The sequence below is a fragment of the Terrapene carolina genome, unplaced genomic scaffold (assembly GCF_002925995.2).
Source record: "Terrapene carolina triunguis isolate 2854851 unplaced genomic scaffold, T_m_triunguis-2.0 Scaffold58, whole genome shotgun sequence".
In the NCBI taxonomy this organism is placed as follows: Eukaryota; Metazoa; Chordata; order Testudines; family Emydidae; genus Terrapene; species Terrapene triunguis.
The window spans coordinates 20,209,032-20,232,331 of record NW_020664409.1 but is presented as its reverse complement, the minus strand read 5'-3'; the positions used below and the strand labels follow the sequence as shown (position 1 = coordinate 20,232,331).

Sequence of the window (23,300 nt, the reverse complement as noted above, 5' to 3'; positions counted from 1 at the left end):
CCCCCCCCACACACCCAGCCTTCTGCCCTGCACCTCCACAGCCCCCATCCCTCTGCCCTGACCCCTGAACCCCCACACACACCCAGCCTTCTGCCCTGCACTCCCCACACACACCCAGCCCTCTTCCCTGACCCCTGAACCTTCCCCAGGTCTGGGGTCCCAGCTGCCGGCCCCTTGCCAGCTGGCGTCCCGGCCGCAGGCCCTGCTAACCCCGCTGCCGGCCTAGGTGAACAGAACCCCAGGCTGGCAGCGGGCTGAGCAGGCTGGCGGCGTAAGATCAGCATTTTAATTTAATTTTAAATGAAGCTTCTTAAACATTTTGAAAACCTTGTTTACTTTACATACAACAATAGTTTAGTTATATAATATAGACTTATAGAGAGAGACCTTCTAAAAAACGTTACAATGTATTACTGGCACACAAAACCTTAAATTAAAGTGAATAAATGAAGACTCGGCACACCACTTCTGAAAGGTTGCCTACCCCTGCAATAAGCACATGGGTAGTTCCTTTTCTTTTAACAGAACTATTCACATGCTTAAATTTAAGCAAACTTAAGAGTGTTTGATGAATCAGGACCTAAGATTATTTGCTATTAATGCAAATTCAAAAGGTACCCAAAATTTTTAAAAATATTGTCTTTATTCCTCAGAGGATATCCATTTATCACTTTACTAAACTTTATAGACACTTCAAAGACTTTGTTATACTAGTACTTAGAGTATTATTTTGCAAATTGATATTTTGTTAGTCAGGATAATAAGATTAAAAACAAAACAAAACATATTCCTCTTTACTGTATCTTCCCAATAAAATCAATGCATTAGAGAAGATTTTTATCTAGTGATATAAACCAGATTAATTTCATCTGTATTTTAATACATGTACAGGAAAGATTCCTTTGCACAGCTTCTCTGTATATACAGCTTTTCAGTATGCAAGAAACTAAGCAGTGTAATTATTAACTTTATTTCTCGGTTTATTATTGCGTTCTCAGTAAAAAGTACTTTTAACTCTTTTGTTACAATTCCTGAAGAGAAGTTAAAATTATCTTTCCATCTCCCAAGACTGAAAACTCCATTAACGATATTGAGATGGACCATTTCTTCATGCATAAATGTCAACCCATAAGATTATTTTAAATATTGTACCTCATTTTTGGACTCCTGGAGGCCAAATGTAGAGACTTCATATAAAACTTTTGGATGAAGAAGAAAGTGAACTCCATGACAAATTGAAGACACAGGTTTTGTGACATTATGGATACCCAAACATTCCTAGAAAAAAAGTAAATGGTTAATTTCAAAATTCAAGTAAGTTCCCATTTCTATACCTTATCTTGCAGATGCTATTTCTCACTTTGCGTGTTTCAGGGATAAGGACCTGAGCATACTATGCTAAAATGGCCCCAATTACCACGCAAAGTTTAAGCATGCAGGAGCTACAGAATAAGTGTTGGTGCTACTGTTGCTTCATAAATTTATATGACAATACAAATATTTTATTCTTTACAGGTTGTTGCTTTCCCACTTTCCTGCTGTGACAACTTGGTAACTCAATTCTCATTTGAGGTTAATTGGGCATTTCCTGAGCATTTCAGAGGACAACAGTCCTGAAAGCGGAGCGCTACGGAAGTAGACACCTTTGCCTCATGACTGAGAATCCCAAGTAAAGTAGGCTGTAGACACTGATCCTTCATGAACTCTTTTTAAAGGTTGAATGTCATTTCAACTTTCTGGAATGGTCCATGTGAAATTCCTAAATATAAAACCAGAGGGGGGTTTACTAAAAGAAGATTTAGTAAAAAGAATCAGAAACTAAATATACAATATGCATCTCATCCAGTATGCATATATTTTCCCAAACTCTGCAGAAGCTAAATTAGACAAATATAATCCATGTATTAGAAAACATGGTGGGAGGGAGGGGAGAGAGAGAGAGAGAGACCAAGGAAGAAATTCTGGCTCTTCTGAAGTCAATGGAGTACTACCATCAACTACAATGGGAACAGAATTTCACCAAAATTCCTTAAAGGTGCCCTACAAAGGAAAAGATAGAATACTACTCTTTAAAATATGTATCATGACCTGGAGAAAAGTTTTTGTCCTTTTGTTGTTCACATCAAAAATTAGTTTTTGACTACCCTAGATGATGGATAAGTGGAGAATTAGTAGGATTATGACATCACAGATACTATGAAAGTGAAAATAAAAAACAATTGAGAAGTTACCTGATTTTATTCAAACTCCTTAAACTTTTGTTTTTTGTGAATATATATTTAATGCAAACATTTGGGACAGGTTTTGGAGTGTGAAAAGTGATTAAAAATAGTAGTTTGAATATTATTTGTATTGTGGGAATGCCTAGGTACCTAAGTCACAGACAAGGACCACAGTGTGCGACGCACTGTGCAAACGGAAGACAAAGAGATCTCTCTGGGGCAGGAACTGAGGGGTTTTTTGTTTGAGTTTAAAGGATTTCCATCTGTTTACAAGTACAATGATGTTTGATTTTTAACTTCTGTCTGTGAAACTCAACGCAGTTAAATGAACCACTCAGTGACACACATGTACAACCAATGCCTTCAGTTGGATTGCACAAATATAAATGATTGAAACTTAGTAAACAGTTTTGTTCATAGAGAAAACAAATCCATAATTCTCTCTGCCTGTTGTGTTGTTTTGGAAGAGTTAACATTTAGACAGAATTGTAAAAAGCAGTAAAAATATATTTGTCACTAAAGTGAACAAATACAACTCTGAATACAAGCAGGAAGTAAGCTTTTAAGTAAGAAGTTGCCATTTCTACTTAGTCACTTTTCAGAATACAGCTACGTTTTACAGAACTCGCAACTCTATCCCTTTGACTAAAGGACGAGAAACTCCTTATCAAGCCACATGTATGAGTCATCCATAAAACATATCCACAGAAAAATGAAGAGATAAGATTTAATATTCCTGATATTTTTAAAGTCAAAATTAGGTACATACATGTAAACAAAAAGGTTGACTTGTCTTAAATTAAACACTTTAAACAGGGTGTTTAAGTCATAAAGAAGAAAGAACACAAACGATTTTTTGTTGTTTTTTCAGGTCGTCTATTAGTCTAAAGAGATCCTTCATCAATTACTTGAATATAGATTCACAAAATATGTTTGCGTCTTTATTAATACTTTCAGTAAACTTTTTATATAAATAAACCTTTCCTAGAAGAGCTGTCAACTCAAATGACATTGCACTAATGCACAAGGACCAAGAAGTGAAAATGATCAGAAACAAAAGTGAACCTACCAAGTCTAGCTTCAGTGTCCAAGCTAATTAGACTGCATAACTCATTTGTGATCTAAAATTAATTTAAATATCACTTTTTAATCTGTTATAAGGGAGGTAAAATTAATGAGATGCAGGCTATTGAGAGGGTTTTTGGAAAAAAAGCTAAACACATTATTTTGATTTTTCAAACAATATGAATCCCAGACTCTATGAACCCCTGCCACTATATGTAATATGATCTATAGCTGAACCAGTTAAACGTCACTCTTTTACAAATAAAACATCAATCTTCAAATCCAGACCAATATATAGCAGACTGGAAACAGACTAAACTGTAAAACCACTGATAAATGACAAAAAAAAAAATCCACATTTTCTTCAAAGAAAACATTACAAAACCCATATGTAGCTCTAACCTTAACAATTTCCAGACAGCAATGGTAAGCTTCAGTTTTTATATTCAGCAGAGGATGGGACAACAGATGGAGAAGCACCTTCTGACTCTCTGCCTGCAGCAATGGGTTAGCCTGGGCAGACTTCCAGCTACAAGTGGAAACAGTTAAATACCCAAGATAAATTAGCTGCTATACGGTTTGTTGTACCATATTGATAAACATGCTTGTTTTACAGAGTAAGACATGGAGGACTTCTGCAAAATTTATCATGATATCCAGCGTACTGCAGGGCACACAGGCAACATTCCTTCTGAAGTACAGATGGTCATCATCCTGAAGAAGAAATGACTCAATATACAAAGAGTTCAGAAGTCATTTTGAATGTTCCTCCAACATTGTAAAACTGCAACTTATTATACTTATATTCACATTTGTGCACATTTCATTTAAGTTTACCTTGATATAATGTGGCACCATAGATGACCAGACTAGTAATCCTGATTGGGGAATTTGAAAAATGTAAAAATATTGTGATATTGTTCACATTTTAGTTATCATGTTTAAGTTGTATAAATCTGGCACATGATCAAAACAACGTACATATAAGTGAGCCAACATAACTAAAACCGCAAAGTTGATCAAGATTGCAATGGATACTGAAAAAAGGAGCACAACTTTTTAAAGTGATTCCTTAGCACTAATAGGTAGTGGCAAATCCTCTAGCAGTAATAAACATTTATCAGATATAAACCTAATTAGCAGCAGAAAATATAGGAGTGGAATTCATATTTTCTGACAGGCAGCATGAAGAGAAATGTCTCTTCAGACTATGAAATTCGTTGTTTCCTGCCTTCATAACTTGCTCACAATTGTCAGAAACCACAGTTTTCCAAAGAAACTACGTATGTTAAAATGAAAAGAGTCATGGGCAGAGGGTGAATCCTGGGCTCGGGGAGGCTAGTCCCCAGCCTGGCCCACCCCTTCTGCTCAAGGTCCCACCCATCCCACCCTGCTACCTCCCACCGGAACCCCGCCCCCAGCCCCGGACCACCTGAGTGCCCCAAGCCCCAGGTGGGTGGCACCCCTCCAAGCCCCGGGTGGGTTGCATGTCCCCCCACAAGCCCCGGAGCGCTAGTCGGGTGACCAGAGACCCCCTCCTCAAGACCCGGAGCACTGGGCGGGTGGGCAGCACACACCTCTCCCCCCCCCCCCCCAAGTCCCGGAGCGCTGGGCGGCACTCCCCCCCACAAGCCCCAGAGCGCTGGGAGGGAGGCACAGCACCCTGCACCAGTACACTGAGTGGGCAGCGTGGCTCCCCCACCCAGCCCCAGAGTGCCAGGTGGTGTGGCGTGGCGTGCCATCCCGCCCCAAACACTGGGCGGACTGGCAGTGCAAGCACCAGCTCCCGTTGCCCAGGTTCCCTGGCCGGCACCCGCCCCAGCCCGGGGCTCCGCCCATGGGGGAGAGCTGCAGAGCCCCAACAGGAAGCAGGAGGTGGTCTGGGGGCAGAGCGTGGGTGGGACCACACGAGGCACAGCATCCCCCGGTCTTTGATACCAGCTAGCCGTGAAAAGAATTTTGAAGTATAATTAGCCACCTGAGATTTGAATTTCATACCAAGACTACAATGCAGGATCTCCTTTTCAGGAAGCACAGACTAGCAGAAATATTTACCTATTGTACGTTTAAAAAAAGATATTTGGTAAATAAGCTCCCATTGGAATTTACAACACAAGAAAGAGTTTCCTCTAAAATTATGCTAGCAGAACAACTGTAGTAAAAAAATTTTTTTTAAAATCATCTCTGGAAAATATCCAAAATGGGGATCAGAGCAGAAGTCAGTCAAAAGGGGAAGGAGGGACAACAACCCAGGAGAGAGAAAGTTTACCAGAAAAGTTTTAAGGGCTACTCCCCAAATTCCTCATTATCACATTTAAGCTTCAAATGCAAAATTATGCCAGGTTGTCCTTAAACAAGTCTCCTTAAAGTTACTTTCTAATCTGTTTTCAAGTAATGTCAGAGTTAAAATGGTGGCTTCGACTTTCAAATACATTTGAGATGCCTTTTTAAAAAAAAATCCAAATGCTCTACCCCTTTTTGTAATTAATTTAGTGACAAAACTTTGCACAGCTCTTTTCTTTTACGATACGGCTGGATAAATTAATGATGGGAACAAGACCATAATCTAGAACGAGTAAAGATCCCACACTTTACCTGCAACATATGGGACACAGTTCTTCTATACAAAGAAAACAGTGTACTTCCTCAAACAGTAATAATTTAAAATAATAATTTATTTACATAGTCAAGCAAATGTGGATGATTTCCTGAAGCACGGGAAAGTGCTGATGATAAGGAAGGCTATTTAGGGCCTGATCTGCCAATTCCACTAGTTCAAAGAAATTTTTTTCTCCCTAAAAAATAAAAAATAAATTAAAAAAAGGCAATTATTAATGTTAATTTAAAAAATAAGCTACTTCTATACATTCTGAGTACTAGAAAATTTTGTGGTATCCACTAATTACATCTTGCCAGGCTCAGTCTCTCTCTGCAATGAAAATAACACCATTCCATGTGGTTAACCAGGATAACAAGTTACAGTTACTATTAAATACTTTTAAAATAAATTACAACAATGTGATCAATTGTCCATGTTAGCGAGTACAAATGCCCATATTTAGGGTTTGATCTTGTGGGCTGCTAAATACCTCGCAGGTGCTAAAACTTCCTCAGTTCCCATTAACTTCAATATGAAAAGCGGGTGCCCAGCATTTTGCAGCATTAGGACCATAACACATCAGAGCATCTCAAAATATTCCTGAGCCCTTAATATTTAAGCTATTTTAATAATGAAATATGCCCTTCAAGACTACAGTAAAGATCAATATGTGTTTTCTTAACTGGGGTCTATAAAGTATTACACTGTTAATCCAGATTATCTGTACTAGAACTAACTTTATTAATCTCATCAAAACATAAAATTATATTTTTGTACATTTGTTAAGGCTAACCCTTTAGAGTTAGGTATTAAATATGAATCATTTAAACTTTAATTTTAAGAGCTAGTTAAGTTGAATGTTAAGTACAAGGACATAAATTCAGTTTCTGAATCTGTGTATGTAACTGATGAATGAACTCAGCATTCTAACTACATGATGATACTTCTGTCCACAAATAACATTAGACTTCTTTGGTACTGTGCCTGATGGAACTTCTCTCTATTGGCTTTATTAATGGAACAAGGAATGTAGTAGTCTGTACAAATAGAAACAACTTTATACTGGGTCCTGGAAGAGGACATGTTAGTACCACACTGGAATCATTTAACACTATAAAACACATTTATATCCTTAACAAGAAGACAAGGAATAGAGTACCTAATGGAGTAAATGTCCATAAAACACATGAAGACAACAATATCTCTCTCAAAATTAGCAGCATAATCAGCGTCGAAAGGTCTTTACCTAGTTGTTAGTGCCATCTTATTTGGACTGCTTGGAATATAAAATGTTCTAAGTTATTTCAAATAGTGCACAATTACTTTACAGCATTTTTTCCTTTAAAATATACTACTCTTACTTTCATACCTTTCTGGTTATAAATTCACACAGCAATACCCCCTTAATTTTTCGTCCTGCATTTGCCAGATTTTCTCAACTTTCTGGTTGATATTAAGTGAAACTGATTGTTACCCTCATGTCAGACAAGTACACATATCAACACAGAACAAGGAATATTCTCACACCTAAATATTTTGGTCTCTAGTTTTTTGTTTGTTTTTAATTTTCAAAAGGCTTTTCAGTATAGTTTGTATACCAGAATTCAATACCTCCTTATGGACATCCATCATAAAGTTACAGGTGCAGTCAATTGAATGAACAGCCTCTGCAGCTTGTTTATAAATACTGTAGTTCTCAGAATTCATCTGCTCCAAATAGGCTGCCACAGACTCATGAATACTTGGATATTCCAAGGAGAATGGCATGTCCAAGGAAAGAAGAAATAAAACAGTCACCAAGCTCTCTGGTAACACTTTGCTGGCCTTGAGAAAAGTGGAGCAGGAAAAAAAGGGAAAAATTAGTATAAACATTAGCTATTAAATTCAACTTTTGAATTATTTAACAAGTGCAATTCTCAATGCTGCTATTTAGTATTTAAAAAAAAAATAGAAGATCTGAAAAGTGACTTCCAAATTATACAAGTTTGAGCAGATGGAGACCTTTTAGGAAAAATTGAGGGGAACCTATAGGTGTAAGTCAGTGCTGAAGTAATATACATATGTTTAGTCCAGCCGTGGGATTGGATCCTCCACTAATTTGTTAAATTTTGTCTAATTAGTAACCACCAGATTGTAGCACAGACTCAGTTATTTCTGTAGCCTCTTGCCCTTTATAATGTTATCATTACAGGTATCTTTATAATCCCTAAAATACTTGCAGCTTTACAATTGCATGATGTTGCAACATATTACCAGATGAGAACTTGCTCTGATTGCAATAAGTGGTAACTCTGCTGAAATTAGTAATTCAGAGTCTGAAAGCTACATTGCTCAACTCCTGTCAATACACAAGATAAAAAATAAACAAACAAAAAACCATTTGCTGGACACAAAATGATAGTAATGAAAATAGTGTTTATACAAAAACTGATATATATGTACAATTTTTAGGGACTAGAGAGAAGGCATATACTTTAAATAGTACAATATAATTCATGGTAAATCATATTTGTATCAGTTAAATGATCCTCCTAGACAATGAATGTTAAGTTGCAAAACTTCTGAAAAAAAAACCAAAAAGTTACACTGCAGAGCAAAGCAGTGAAAAATTGTTTAAATAGAAACAAGTCATTAAATATAAACCAAAAACTTACCAGGGTTTCTAAAGACTCCATTCCTAAATAGAGTTCCAATTTGTTATACTATCTACAATTTATAGATAATTGCAGGGCTGTTTATCATGATGTAATTATTCTTTGCAAACAGTAAAAGTTTAAGGTTACTGCAAAATATAAAGTATTATCATGGCATATAACGGTCCAGGCATTAGCAAAAGTTCAAGTGTCTTAATATATACAGCAAGTGAAGCAAAAATAATTCTATCTGAAGTGTTCAATTTGCTACTAACAAGCAGAGGGCAGCATAGCCTCGCAAACCACACAACTCTTGGAATAGCTTGAAAAACACGGCAGTGATAAAATTATGCTTTTGTATAAGTAGCACAGTGCTAGTGGCAGTCACGAGGAATTAAAGAATCTTCAAGAGTAAGTACTATTTGTGTGATAATGCTGCTCCACCCTACATTCCAATGGCCAACTGCCAACAGAGAGTCTTCTTGCCCCAAGCCACTTGCTCCTGCTCACCGTGACCCAGAGCAGGACCTCTACTGCTCATCTTAGACATGAATGAACATACTGCTCATGAAACTATATCATGACTTAAGGTGAAATGTGACACTTCATGACTCTTCCTAGCTCTCCAAAACACTCACCCACACTTGTGTTCTCATTCCAGGAGCTGAGAGAAAGAAATAATGTTGGGTTCTATCCAAAAAACATGTGGAAAAAGTTCACCAAAAAAAATCTATCCTTAGCAGAAATTTAAAACTACAAAAGACCTTTGCCAAAGGCCCTTGCAAGCTTAAAAACTGAGCAGGTGGTGGAGGTGGGTATTCTATTCCATGATCATACCACCTCAGCAATCCACCAGGTTCCCTTTCCTGCCAACAAGCTGTGTTACCAGCACCAACCACCAAACATCTTAGAAAAGTACCTCTTTGTACTCTCCTAGTATACAAAGACAAAACAAGGCTACTTTTTAAAAATCAATAAAAACATTAACAATAATCAGTTCTTTACTAACTTTGTTTCCCCCTCACCTTTTCTACAGGGAGAAGTGTTTGCAATAGTCGCACGGTGAAAAGTGAAATGCTAATAAATGCCATTCTGTGGTGCACTAACATCAGCTCAGGCTGCTCTGAGCTGATGTTACTTTTGTGGTAGGATATGGTTTCTCCAAGTGAACCCAGGACCGTAAGCAGCTTATCTTTCTGCAAGTGAGAACAAAAGATACAATATAAATTCCTATCAACAAAAAGAATCATCACCAATCATTCTCTATTATAGCAGTACCTTTACAAGAACAAAAGTGAAATATTTATATAAGTACTACAACTAAGCAAAGTGTCAACATTCTATTATTATTCAGAAATATAACACAACAAGTTGAACTGTATTTTGGCATTTAAACAGAAATGTGCTGAAAACTTCTAGAACATTTCTTAGAGATTCTGAACACTAGTTTGGGGATTTGAGGTGTTTTATTTTATTTTTAAGAAAAATAATCGAATTAGTATTTCCCCCATCCTGTTTTGATCTTCTATCACTCTGTAATATTTGCATAAACACATTTTGAAGTCTGTTTCAATACTAGAAACATTAGGATCTAATTTAAATCTGTGAATGTCTGCTTTATCCTAGTAAGTCAAAAAGGGAGTCTTAAGAAACATCAAAAGTTTCTGTTATGTCTACTAACCCTACCAGGAAACAATAAGAGATTTCTAGAACTGCTTAGAAGTCTAGCGCAGAAGAGGAATGGAGATCACTACCAGATGAAATCAGCTCTTTGGATGTTGAGAGAGAGAGGAATGGATTTAATTGTGAACCGTTAGTAAAGCTTGGTTTGCTAGAATCTGGAAGGTGGGAACAGTATCTGATACCTAGCTATATAATTGAACCGAACAATAATTCGTCCAAAGTAAACACTGTCCAGAGTTGTTATATAGCCATATGAAAAGGATTCATACTCATCTGAAAAAATACAGAAAATTTATTTCTCCTTGGCTCACTAATACAGTAGCTTGACTTCCTGGTTTAGGAACATGAGACGAATATTTTAACTCAGTGGTAGAATCAAGCATTATTACTCCTAAAAAACAGTCACATCCCTGCTAGTGATACAAATAGTTGAGCCTATGACAATTCATAGTATCAGGCCCCCTATTTCCCAATAAATTAGATTCACATTACTGACTTGGAAGAGGAAAACAGCACACTAATTAAATCCACATCACAAAAAATTGGGAAGCATTCCCAACACCAATGAGAACAGAAACACAACAATAAAAGACTGAGAGAACAGAAACATGGGTAGAGGACAAAAGTAAGCACTGAAGCATCCCCTACTAGTTCCTGAAGGGATTACCGAAATTAATTTTCTCCTCTAGAGAATCTGAAATAATAAAAAAAAAAAAAAATAGGATCCCTTTTCGCAGAGCTGTCAAGCTGTGACTAAAACAAGGAAAATACAAAAGACCAAGTGCCCAGGAAACTTATAAGCATTTCTGGGTCATAAGAGACACTCCCCCAGAACTAATCCAAAACAAAGACTCTTATAGACCCATACACTTGTAAGGCCAGAAGGGACCATCATAATTCACCTAGCCTGACATCCTGTACATTGCAGGCCACAGAACCTCACCATCCAATCCTCTAGTAGGCCCATAACCTCTGGTTGAGTTACTGAAGTCCTCAAAACTTGATTTATAAAAGACTTCAAATCACCATTTACTCTTCAAGAAGCGAAGCCTAATAGATTTATTTAGCATACACCATTAAAAAAAAATAAAACCTGGTAAAAGACAAAGATGTTTCATTTGATGTAGCACTAAAATAGAGAAGCAAGCTAAACAGTTGGTCTCCCAAAATCATCTTCTCAGGTCCAACTACGATAGGAATGAGACAGTTCCCCCACCACAAATCTTTTTCTTCCCCTATTCCGCAGGCTCAGTTTCATATTTCCTAATTAGGAAACCCCTACTGGAACTTAAACCAAATCAAAACTCCAACATGAAATTTAACATGCCTGGCTCTTTTTAGTCAGCAAAGATTCAGGACTTGATGCTGGCAGTTCAGAACAGAAGTGCTCTGGCGGACGTGTGTAAAGAAATATTTGTTCACACTGTATTATCTGTCTCTCTCACATGAGCAAATTCATCCAAATCAAATAATATCTAGTCAAAGGATTAAAACTAGTTGGATATGAAATACTCCAATAAGGAAATTTCAGAATATACTTAATATTGCTCAATTATAACAGTGCTTGAAAGACTGAAAACATTAGCTTCCAGGAGGTTAAAGCGATGGGAAATCTGCCATTCACTGACTTGATCCTGTAAATAATTATTTACAGCCATGTTACCATCACTTAGTGTCAGATGTTTTAAATTTTGTAAAATTATTAAGAGGTGAATGCTACAATAGCAACATTTCACAACTGTTGACATTTTTACAGTTAAAGGCAAAGCTCTGTGCACTCAATTGAAAACTAAATTCAAACTCTATGACAAGGCCCTGATTTCTGCAATATTTTGAGTGTCCACTGATTAAATCAACTTTGAGTAAATTTTAAAAAAATAAGGTGTTACCAGGTCAGATATGAAAATAACAATCAGTACAGTATTACATATTCGGATGTTAATTTTAAATTTTATTCTGCTGCAAGTTTTTCGTGTGCTGCAGATTTTTGTCATAAATTATATTATAAAAGTGGTCAGAGAAAGATGGATGATTCATCATCCCATTAGCAAACAGCTGGGAGTTTTAATATCCAAGGGCATTTGGGATTGTGGGACAAGCACATAATATTAATAGAAATATCTAGATAATCAGCATTTAAATAGTTAACAATTTCAACATCATTAGCTTTCAGAATGAACTCAGGGGTGAGTAAGCTAGTTCACACATCTCAGAGCTGTTACTTCACACTGTCAACCTATTCAGGAAAAATATTGCCCTGGGGTCACATTTGGACAGTTCTCTTTGCAATTATAAAAACTACAAATTTTAAAAAGAAGGAAGTTTAGACTTTGGAAAACAACTCTGCAGCAAAAGGATATACAAGTCGTAGTCAATTTTATATAAAATGACAACATGCACGTTTCCAGCATGTAAACATTATTAATGCACCTTACTCTAGGCTATTAAATGACTACATATTGCTTAGTATGGTTTTAGACATTTAAATTTAGTTCTATTTCATTCACCTATATGGCAGTTTGCATACACCAGACGAAGCCATGCCTCTTCTAGAAGGATCTTTACACTTTCCTATATAGTTCAACAAAACATCTTGATGTATTTAAACATTACAAGCAAAATTACTGGCATTTACCAGATCTTAAATAAATGCTTTAACCTTTAAAGTAACAAAATCAATTTGTTATATTTTAAAAGGACAGCAGTTAAAATTATGTAACAATTAACTCCTGAAACTACTTCATTTAATTGATCAGTCTGATAATCACAGCAATCATAGTAAAAATTTTCCTAGTTGAAACATCTATGTTTTCTATTAGACAGTAAAACATTTTGGGTAAGGGTCAACAGCTCACTGTGATCCACCATGTTGCCATGCATGGAGGGGTATAAATATTTCAGCAAATCAAAAAAATGTTTATGAACACTGCAGAAATGTTTCTGAACACTGCAGAAATGTTTGTCACTGAAAAAAATACTTTTCAACTGTGTGTTTTATGATTAACAAATGTGGTGAATTATATATTTATAAAACCACACACCACACTTTTGTTTAATCAAATTCTGATTAAACTCCATTTAATGGGGCACATGCCTTGCCCCTCCGGTGTGGCACTTCTCTCCCTCTTCTCAGAGACTCAGGGACACTTCAGGCTGGTGCAACACCCATGCTCATTATTTGTGACCAAGTCCCCACCACCTGTTTCCAACTATATTCAGGCTTTTTACAATAGCTTGGCCTACCACAGGCCTGGCCAGAAACAGACTAGGAGACTCCCGACTCCCACCTCCCTCTGAATCTAGTCTTGACTTCCCCTTCCCCTTCCCCTTCCCCATCCCGGTCTCCGCCCCACCTCCTTGGTCTCACTTCCTCCCAGTCTTATAGCTCCTGGTAACAAGTCTGGCAGGTGTGATCAGTTACCAGGCAAGCATCAGGCTAGCTACCCAGCCCCAATCCAATCCCCCTGATTGGGGCTGGAGTGGCAGGAGCTGATTAAGGCAGGTGATGGCAAACTATGGCCCACAGGCCATGTCTGGCCTGTCAGAACTTTTAATCCGGCCCTCAAGCTCCCGTTGGGGAGCAGGGTCGGGGGCTTTCCACACCACTCCCAGAAACAGCAGCATGTCCCCCTGCCAGCTCCTATGCGTAGGGGCAGCCAGGGGATCTGGACGCTGCCCCCATCCCAAGCACCACCACCCTCCCCCATAGCTCCCATTGGCCGGGAACTGCAGCCAATGGGAGCTGTAGGGGCAGCGCCTGTGGACAGGGCAGTACACAGAGCTGCCAGACTGGCACCATGCCTCCGCATAGGAGCCAGAGGGGGGCATGCTACTGCTGCTGCTTCCGAGAGCTGCAGGGGCAGCACAAAGAGCTGCTTGGCTGCGCCTCCGCGTAGGAGCCAGAGGTGGGACATGCCACTGCTTCCAGGAGCTGCTTGAGGTAAGCGCCACCTGGAGCCTCCATGTCTCACCCCCCGCCCCTGTCCCCCATGCCCCCAGCCCCGATCCCCCTCCCACCCTCTGAGCCCCTCAATCCTAGCCCGGAGCACCCTCCTGCACCCCAAACCCCTCATCCCCACCTCAGAGCCTGCACCCCCAGCCGGAGCCCTCAACCCCTCCTGTGCCCCAGCCCCCTTCCCCAGCCCGATCCCCCTCCTGCCCTCCGAACCCCTCGGTCCCAGCCTGGAGCACCCCTAATCCCTCATCCCCAGCCTCACCCCAGAGCCTGCCACACAATTTCATAAGCATTCATGGCCTCCCATACAATTTCTATATCCAGATGTGGCCCTCAGGCCAAAAAGTTTGCCCATCCCTGGATTAAGGCCTCTCTAGCAGCACCCTGCCATACTCCAGGTTAAATGAATTATGTTTCCCTTGGGGATTGTCACATCTGATCTGTAGGTATATTATTTGACACATTCTATGACCAAGAACACCAAGTATAACCTTTATAAATAGACCCTACCAAACTCACAGTCTGTTCTGGTAAATTTCATGGCCACAGGATCTGAAAATTAGTCTATTTCATGTTTTCAGATGTTTACATCTGAAATGTCATGGTATTGTAACTGTGGGGCTCCTGACCAAAAAAGGGGTTGTGGGGGGAGGAGGGATCACGGGATTGCCACCCTCACTTCTGCGCTGCTTTCAGAGCTGTGCTCTGAAGGTAGCAGCCGTGGAGCTTCCTGTAGCCAGAGAAGGCTCCCAAAGGTGGAGGTAGGTCCAATCTCCCCCATGCTGCTGGGAATGCACCAGCAGGGGGCTCTTAGCTGCTAGTCCCTGCCGGAGTGGGGAGGGCCAGGATTTGCTTTCCCCTGCACAGCCGCTCTTGGGGGGAGATCGGACCCACCTCCAGAGGCAGTGCAGAAGTGAGGCTGGTACACCCTCACTTCTGTGCTGCAGCAACCGTGGAGCTTCCCGAAGCCGAGGGGAGGTTCCCAGAGGTGAGTCTGATCTCCCTCGTGCTGCTGGGGGAGCCCCAGTCAGGGGCTCCTAACTGCTAGTTCCAGCCAGGCTGGGGAAGGACAGGACTTCCTCTTCCCCTGCACAGCCATTGCAAAAAGCTCCACACACACACACACACACCTATTTGCTTCTTGCCCCATCGCTCCGCAGCCATGGGAGGAGGGGTCACCGTACAGGGAGATGTAAACTTCCAGATGCAATTAGCAGCTTATTTCAATAAAATAAAGCAAGGTCATGTGCACTTGACAGGTTTTATTGATTGACACTTTACAGCAGCAAATAACACTGCCTGATTGGAAGATATGGGCATGTGAGGCGGTTTTGTAGGGTAGTGATCTCCATTGGTAGCTTCAAACTTGAGAGCCACTGCCTTAAGTTAACAAAAGCAAGCAAAAAAAAAAAAGTTCTGGTTTCAAATATCATTAATTGAATGTCAGAATGGAGCATCCAGCGATTGTCTTTCTTCATTCCGTCTCTGCACTGAAAACACCTGTCCGTGTTTAGACACAGCTCTCTCTGCATCCATGAAGTTCATTGGAACTGTCTGACAATACCGAGCTAGTCTTGAGAGGTGGGCAATTCTGCCTTCAACAGAGTTCCAAAATTGTAACACAGGCAAACTACAATCCGCTTCTTTTGTGATATTTTTATAAACAGGAATCTCCAACCTACAATTCTTGTCAAAGCCAGGAATTACATTAAGTGAGGTTAAATCAACCATCAACAAGTACCTTTGTGCAGTGTCAAAAATACACAGAGCTTTCAGGAGCCCTGCTGCAGGTTGTTGAAACTTTTGAGCCGTTTTTGCTACATTGCTTGACTCTTCCCTGTAGCAGTAGTATTGTCTGAGCTTCTTTGTCATGCAAGAGAACTCCTGCTGAACACTGGTATTTAATTCAACATTGTCAGACTGATGTTCATTTGACTGTGCTTCCAACCCAAAATAGTACATCCATTACCTTGTTGTAAGCTTGGTGGATTGTGACATGCCGAGATTCGAACCAAGTGATTAAGTCCATCAGTCCTGTGACATTCTTGGCAACAAACTGAACTTGCTCATTCAGCTGAACATTGTTTAGAAGGGTTGAAAGTTCTGTTAAAACCTGCATTTGCAATGTCAGTGTCAGCTCTTCTGAGACAAACTCAGCAGTACTTCAGGTGAGCGTCATGGTATTGTACAGCAGCCAAAAACCAGGAATTCCAATGAGTAATTACTGGCCCTGGGGGAAGTACAATATTTTGTTCCCCGATTTCAGTCATGTTTGCAAAGTGCTGCCTGTATCAAAGTTTGCAGCTTATGCAGCGTTTAAAGATCTTTTTAATGTAGCTGACCAGTTTATCATCTTTACCAAGCTTGCTACTCCACAGCTTACTGCTAAGAGAAATTATATGTGTGTTACATGTAATATGGACAGCATTTGGCATTAGACCTTGGAAAACAGATTTGAAAAATGTCATGTAAGCTGCATTGTCACTTATGAAAACAGATATTTTGTCAAATCCACACCGTATTTTGAAATGGTTTTAATTACCACTTGAGAAACTGTAGTATAGCAACAGCATCCAAGTAAACGCAGTCAGCGAGCACTATTCGCTTTCCTGTCTGTACATCTTTGGTATTGTCAGAAATAAAATAAAATAGAACATTCAGTATGTAGTTGTCTTGCTCATCTGTGGACACAGCTGAAATAATTGCATGAGTTAATTTGAGATTTCATCTCCTCAAAATGTGTAGCAAAAACCTTTGCAAGATAGTCCTGTTGGAGCTTATTCGCACTTGGTAAGCAACCAGCATTTTGTGAATTCACACAGCTTTGGGTGATCAAGTTTTTCCAATGGTATATTAGCACTTGAAAATGCATCCACAAGTTCCATTCTAGCTAAATGATGGATCTCAGAGCTCTCTGTCGTCTTCTTAAAAAGAGATGAAATTGGCTTTTGTTTTTTTAACTTTTTGTTTCCCAGCAATGCGCTATCTGCAGTCCTCTTTCTGCTTCTATGGGTTTCCGAGTCTAAGTGGAGCTGAATCATTGTCACAGATGTGTGATCCAAGGAAACACTGCAGCTTGTACAAAATACACCATTGGCACGTAGAATTTGGCTTCCAAATTCTTTCACAGGATCCACTGCAGTAATGATTGTAGAGGTTTTTGATTTATTTTGAACACTCATTTTCAAGTAATTTCACTTGTCTTCCGGTAGGCTGCCAATTGAGAACACTACACTACACCCCCCTCCCCTCCAGCCCAATGTCTCCATATCTATCAATCAGTGAGTTGAATCCTGAATGTTATTTGCTGCTGTAAAGTGTCAATGAAAATATCCTATCAAGTTCTTGACCTTCCTTTATATTTTTATTTAAACAAGCTAATTGCATCTAGAAAGGGTGCAGCTCCCTGTACAGTGATCCCTCCCCCTACAGCTGCAGAGCAATGGGGGCAGGAAGTGATTGGGGGCGGAGCTTCCTGCAGCTGGGGGAGGTACGCGTAGGTGAGTCTGATCTCCCCCCAAGAGCGGCCATGCAGGGGAAGAACAAGTCCCTCCCCAGTCTGGCCAGGACTAGCAGCTAGGAGCCCAGAGCTGGGGCGCTCCCATCAGCATGGGGGAGGAGCAGACCCACCTCCACTTCCGGGAACCTCCTGCAGCTGCAGGAAACTTCGGGGTTGCTGCCCAACCCCAGAGCTTCCTGCAGCTGAGGGGGGTACCCAGAGGTGGAGGTGGGTCTGATCTTCCCACTGAGAGCTGCTGTGCGGGAGAAGAGTAAGTCTCGTTGCTTCCCATCCCGGAGGGGACTAGCAGCTGGAGCCCCAGGTACAGTAGGAGCCCTTAGCTGGGGCACCCCCAGTCCTGCCTCTTCCCTTCCAATATACTAGATTTCACAGAGGAGGTCTGATTTTACAGTCCATGACATGTTTTTCACAGCCATGAATTTGGTAGGGCCCTATTTATAAAAGTCTGGTCAACCTTGAACCTCCCCATCTCCACCTTCCAAGGGACATCTGCAAATATGGGTAGCAAATCCTGATGCAATTCTGGAATCACTTACCTGGAGTGTGGGGTTTTCAACTGGTCAACCAGCAGCCCTTCATCTGAAAGCTCTAAGTATCTGCTGAGCCCTTTGGATGAATAAGGCTGTAGTGTACCCGACATTTTTAACTCCTTGAGGGAGTCAGGGAAATGATCTTAGCCCTACTAAAGGCTAAGTCAGGGAAATGAAATCTTGCCACTTAAACAAGACCGTCTTCTCCTGTTTACTATCCATGTATATCTTCTGCAACCTATCCCTAAATATATTTGTCTGTCAATAGATATTCAGTAACCCTTTGTTGTAAGTCAACATTCATTATGAGTATTTATAAAAGGTGAAACTTCAGTGCGTTAGCACTGAGGATTCTCTTCCTCAGATGGCTGGTTCTTGCTCACATGCTCATGGTCTAATTGATGCCCATATACAGGGTCAGGATGAAATTTTCCCCCAGATCAGATTGGCAGGGACTTTGGTGGGTTGTTGCCTTCTCTGCACATAAGAGAGTGGGTCATTTGCCAGGACTGTCTGTGTATATCTCATTTAATTATTTCCCCACCATTGCAAGGCCTCTAGCACTGGTGCACTGGTGATCCCTCCTATGCTATCCCTGTGGGTCTCATTTACTTCAGTCTCATTTCTGTTGTTGGGTTTAATGTGCTGGCAGCCTGTGACATATAGGAGGTCAAACTAAATGATCTGGTGGTCCCTTATGGCCTTAAACTCTTATGACTTCAATATTTCTAGTAGACGAGGAGTATACATATCAAAGTTTAAAATAAGAAGAACATGCCAGCAATATCAACCTTTTGTAATTACTGGACTGTTTAAATGTTTAAAAAAGGGTAGTTCAGTAGAATTGTCTATCCTCCAGAAAATGTCTGATGTCTACAGGAAAGGCAAACTGTTAAATACCATTAACCAAAGTCTAAAGATAAGAAACTTTCCAGACTCACCAACTCTAACCCAAAGAGGCTGTGGTCCTCCCAAACATCTTCAGATACTGCATCACCAATAAGAAGCACATCTTCAGCAAGTAATTCAAGAACTTGCATGGTCACTCTACTACTGCCTATGAATGAAAACGTGAAAGATGTTACAGCAGTTCAATTGTAGACAGCGTATAAATGATTTAATGTTAGTAGGGCAGCCCCTTTTCAGCCAGGGAATACTTTAACTCTGAACATCTGTAAATTTAATTTTCTTGTGCATTCATGCTACACTCAGTTAGCATCAATTGTCACCATTGCAACATCCAGCAATAGCTTTGAATCACGTCTACTTTTTCTTTGTTTTCTGGAAAGAATATTTTGAGAGTTAATTCACTAGAGAGCTCACTATTCACCAAGAGTACTAGGCACGCCCCCACAGTTCAGATCTTAACATGGTTTCATTCTTTGTACTACAGACAGCTCTTCATACACTAGTTCAGGAGCGGCCAACCTGTGGCTCCGGAACCACATGCAGCTCTTCAGAAGTTAATATGCAGCTCCTTGTATAGGCACCAACTCCGGGGCTGGAGCTACAGACGCCAACTTTCCAATGTTCCAGGAGGTGCTCACTGCTCAATCCCTGGCTCTGCCGCAGGCCCTGCCCCCACTGCACCCCTTCCCGTCCCCTCCCCTGAGCCTGCCATGCCCTCGCTCCTCCCCCCACACCCGAGCCTCCTGCACGCCATGAAACAGCTGATTGGGAGGTGCAGGATGGGAGGGGGAGGCACTGATTGGCAGGGCTGCCGCTGGATGGGAGGCGCTGGGAGCAGAGGTGGGCAGGGGGAGAGCAATGTGGGGCTGCTGATGTATTACAGTGGCTCTTTGGCAATGTACATTGGTAAATTCTGGCTCTTCTCAAGCTCAGGTTGGCCACGCTTATGCGAGTTGATGATTCTGACTACTTAAGCCAGCCGGTCACATTTCTTGTGAGAAAAAAGTCACATTCCACCCTGGATTCTTTAATTACCCTGAATTCACAATGGTCAGTTTATTGAAATGATAAATTCCTTCTTCTAGTTACAGCAGCACCATGTTTAATAAGGAAGTACTACTGGGATATTTTTCGCTTCTTCCCCTTCACCCTCCAGAAACAAGGAAGATATTAGTTCTTATTATCAAGCACTACAGTAAATAAAAAGCAGGGAAATAGATTTTGTGCTGAAGCTGCTAAACTTTAATATATTTTCCAGGCTGTTTTAATGAGTATAGCCTATACTAGAAAAGCTACCACCAATGACATTTCTACTGTATTATTGTGCCTGCTGTTAGCATTTTTGTAAGCCTAGTGAAGACACAGATGTAGCATTGTTAACCTTGGGTGAACTCGTTAAGTCGCAGCTAAGATGACAACTAGGGAATAGTTGCTCAGAGAAGACACTCCCGGAAAAAAAAGACTAATGTATATTTACCATGGATAGGAATTTTGCCAAATAAAGTCAGTTGGCTATATGAGGAAGGACAGGATGAGAATGTTTACATATAACGTTTTATAGTGTTGCAGACACATTTTACCACTGCTGTGGATACGATGTTATTTGATTGATCTTTCTAGCTCAGGGATAAATCTGCCTGAAACTTACCACCTGGATAGGCAGGAGAGAAAGTTATCTCCCCATTCTTGGTGGTTTTGTTTTCAACATAGGATGCATGTTTCCACACTAGTCTATGTACTAGGATAGCAGCTCCCTACTTTTTGTCAAAGGCTGGTAGATGGATGATTCTGCTATGCCCTTTCCCACCATCCCAAACTACTGTCACAGACGTCTTTATTTTTTTGGTCCATTTTCTCTCTCCTGTTCTTCTTCAACCTGGGGTCTTTCGCCTTGTCATTCCCAACCCCCCACCCTCCCACTCCTTTTTTGGCCTTCTTTTTTACTCTTTTATTTTGTAAGTCCCTTTTCTTGGTCCCCATTAACCAGAAGGTTACATTCTGCGTAATGTGGATTGCCTATTGGTGACTTCTTGAGGTAGGGCTTCATGTATTCTTACAGCTGAGAATCTGTGAGCAAAAGAAACTTGGAATAGCAAGCCTGCAGATGTGCTGTACGTGAGAGTTGCCACTAAGCCATTAGTAGCCACAAAAGGAGAATAGATGGAAGGCTGGCCGCTTTCAAAGTGACAGCTGCTGCTTTATCTGTTGCATATTTATAGGTGGTGGACTCAACATCATGCAGTTTTCTCAACAAGACAAGTTAGGCCCTGACTCTCAGCATGGGCAAAACTTTAGTAGGGCTAAGTTAGGTTTGGAATTCTCAATGCTTAAGGTCTTCCTGCAGCTGACTCACTGGGTACACTTTCTTCCCTATGCTTCCACTCCTTTGTCACATAGTTGTTTGTACTTTTAGGGTATTTCTGGAAGAAAACCTGAGGTCCGCACACTAAATCTTAAAAGTTTCCCATTTATAGCTCAGGAGGGTCACTGTAGTGTTCCTGATCTTAGTTATGGTTTCAAACATATGTTTATTTAGTAGTGAAATGCTACATTTCCACAGTAAGCTCCCCCCGTCCCCCACCCCGAGGTTTGATACTTGATCTGGAGTCTAGATGTGTATGAATTCTGATCAAGAAGTAGTCAGTTCACACTACCCAGGTAAAACTGAAGTGAGAGTGTGGGAAAGGGAAAGAGAAAACATTTAAGAATCGGCAAAAGCAACAATTTCACTACCTAGCGAAGGCAACATCTCCATTATCCATCATCAAGGTGGAATGAAGTCTCAAGGTTCAGCACAACCTCATGAATACTGATAACAGCAACAGCAGCCAGAGCATTTTCTAGCTGGAGCCTGCACCCACCTCTCACAGATAAAGACTTAGCTAACCGTGATCCACACTTTTGTGACTTCCAAGCTAGACAATTTCAATGTACTCTACCTGAGATGACTATGCAGCCCACATGTACGCTACAGCTGATTCAACATATTGTGGTCCTCTTGCTAAACAAAGCAGAATGTTGAGAGTATCACACAATACTCCACATTAGCATCCAGTCCAATACCAAATAAAGGACCAGGACCTTAAAACGTAATGCCATTAATGGAAAAGAGCCAAGCTTTCTTAATATCAACTCTTTCCCCACTTTCTCACAGTTTCAGCAGCACCTTCAATCAAGGTGGAAGCTCCCGCTGATAGCCCTAAGTGTGAAACTTTCAAGAACTGGTACAGAGTAGAGGACCTTTGCTGTGTGATATCACTGATGGCAATCATATCAACAGAATTTCTTCGGATAGGACTTTCTCAAATAAAGTAGCATAACAACCCCATAATGTTTCCAAAGAAAGGCCAAAGAGATTAACTCCCCTCCCCCAAAGAGGCTTAAAATAGGGATAAGAGCTCGGTCTAAGTTTGGTTATATGCATGTGGCTCCTTAATACTAGTGATTGGTGTATTAGAAATGCATCTATGCTATTGCCAGCCCCTGATTATTAGGAGAAGGCCCTAAGAGCTAAATTGGTTATTTAAAATAAACTGATCAAGATTGGGCTACATACCATGACCACCTCTTTAAAGGGGGAGGGGCAGCTGAAAAATGAGTCCAGAAATATGTTCAGGTCAGTTGTGGAACTTTGAATTTTTACTTTGACTTTTTATAAATCAAGATTATAACAACATATATTTATTTATTACTTTAACTTTTATCTTAGTGAATTTTCCAATCTGGAACTATTTATATTTTATATAATTTAAAATAAAAATATCTCCTACCCACTGTTAAAAGCAAAATGAACCTTTCACTGAGGGTACATCTACAGCTCAGTTTAAAGTTGTACAAATGATAAATAACTGATAATGAATCTAATAATATGTAAATATCTTAAATGTTTTAATACTTATTTTGCTCTTTGCGTTTAAGGCAAAGGATAGTAACTTAGGGTATGTCTATGCTACAAGCTGGAGGTGAGATTCGCAGCTCGCGAAGACATACTCAAACTAGCTCTAATCAAGCATTGCCATCAGAGATCAGAAATACTAGGTAAATACTTTACCTTCCCACAGTCGTGCTGCTGTGGCTACATTCTAGTTTTAGGGCACAAGGTCAATTAAAGCTACCGTATGTCTCCTCAAGCTCAGACTCAGGGCAGGTCTTCACTACGGGGGGGGGGGGGGGGGGGGGGGGGG

General features: G+C 40.4%; 1 protein-coding gene across 1 annotated transcript in view; it reads right to left on the bottom strand.

Annotated features, from left to right (window-relative positions):
- RTTN (rotatin) overlaps window positions 1-23,300 on the bottom strand; it is a 202,486-nt gene that overhangs the window by 120,939 nt on the left and 58,247 nt on the right. The window contains exons 10-15 of the mRNA XM_029914074.1: window positions 19,149-19,264; window positions 9,545-9,715; window positions 7,498-7,710; window positions 5,970-6,082; window positions 3,690-3,816; window positions 1,153-1,278 (exon numbers count right to left, since the gene is read on the bottom strand). Coding sequence (XP_029769934.1) covers window positions 1,153-1,278; window positions 3,690-3,816; window positions 5,970-6,082; window positions 7,498-7,710; window positions 9,545-9,715; window positions 19,149-19,264 — 866 coding nt within the window. The remainder of the gene's footprint in view (window positions 1-1,152; window positions 1,279-3,689; window positions 3,817-5,969; window positions 6,083-7,497; window positions 7,711-9,544; window positions 9,716-19,148; window positions 19,265-23,300) is intronic.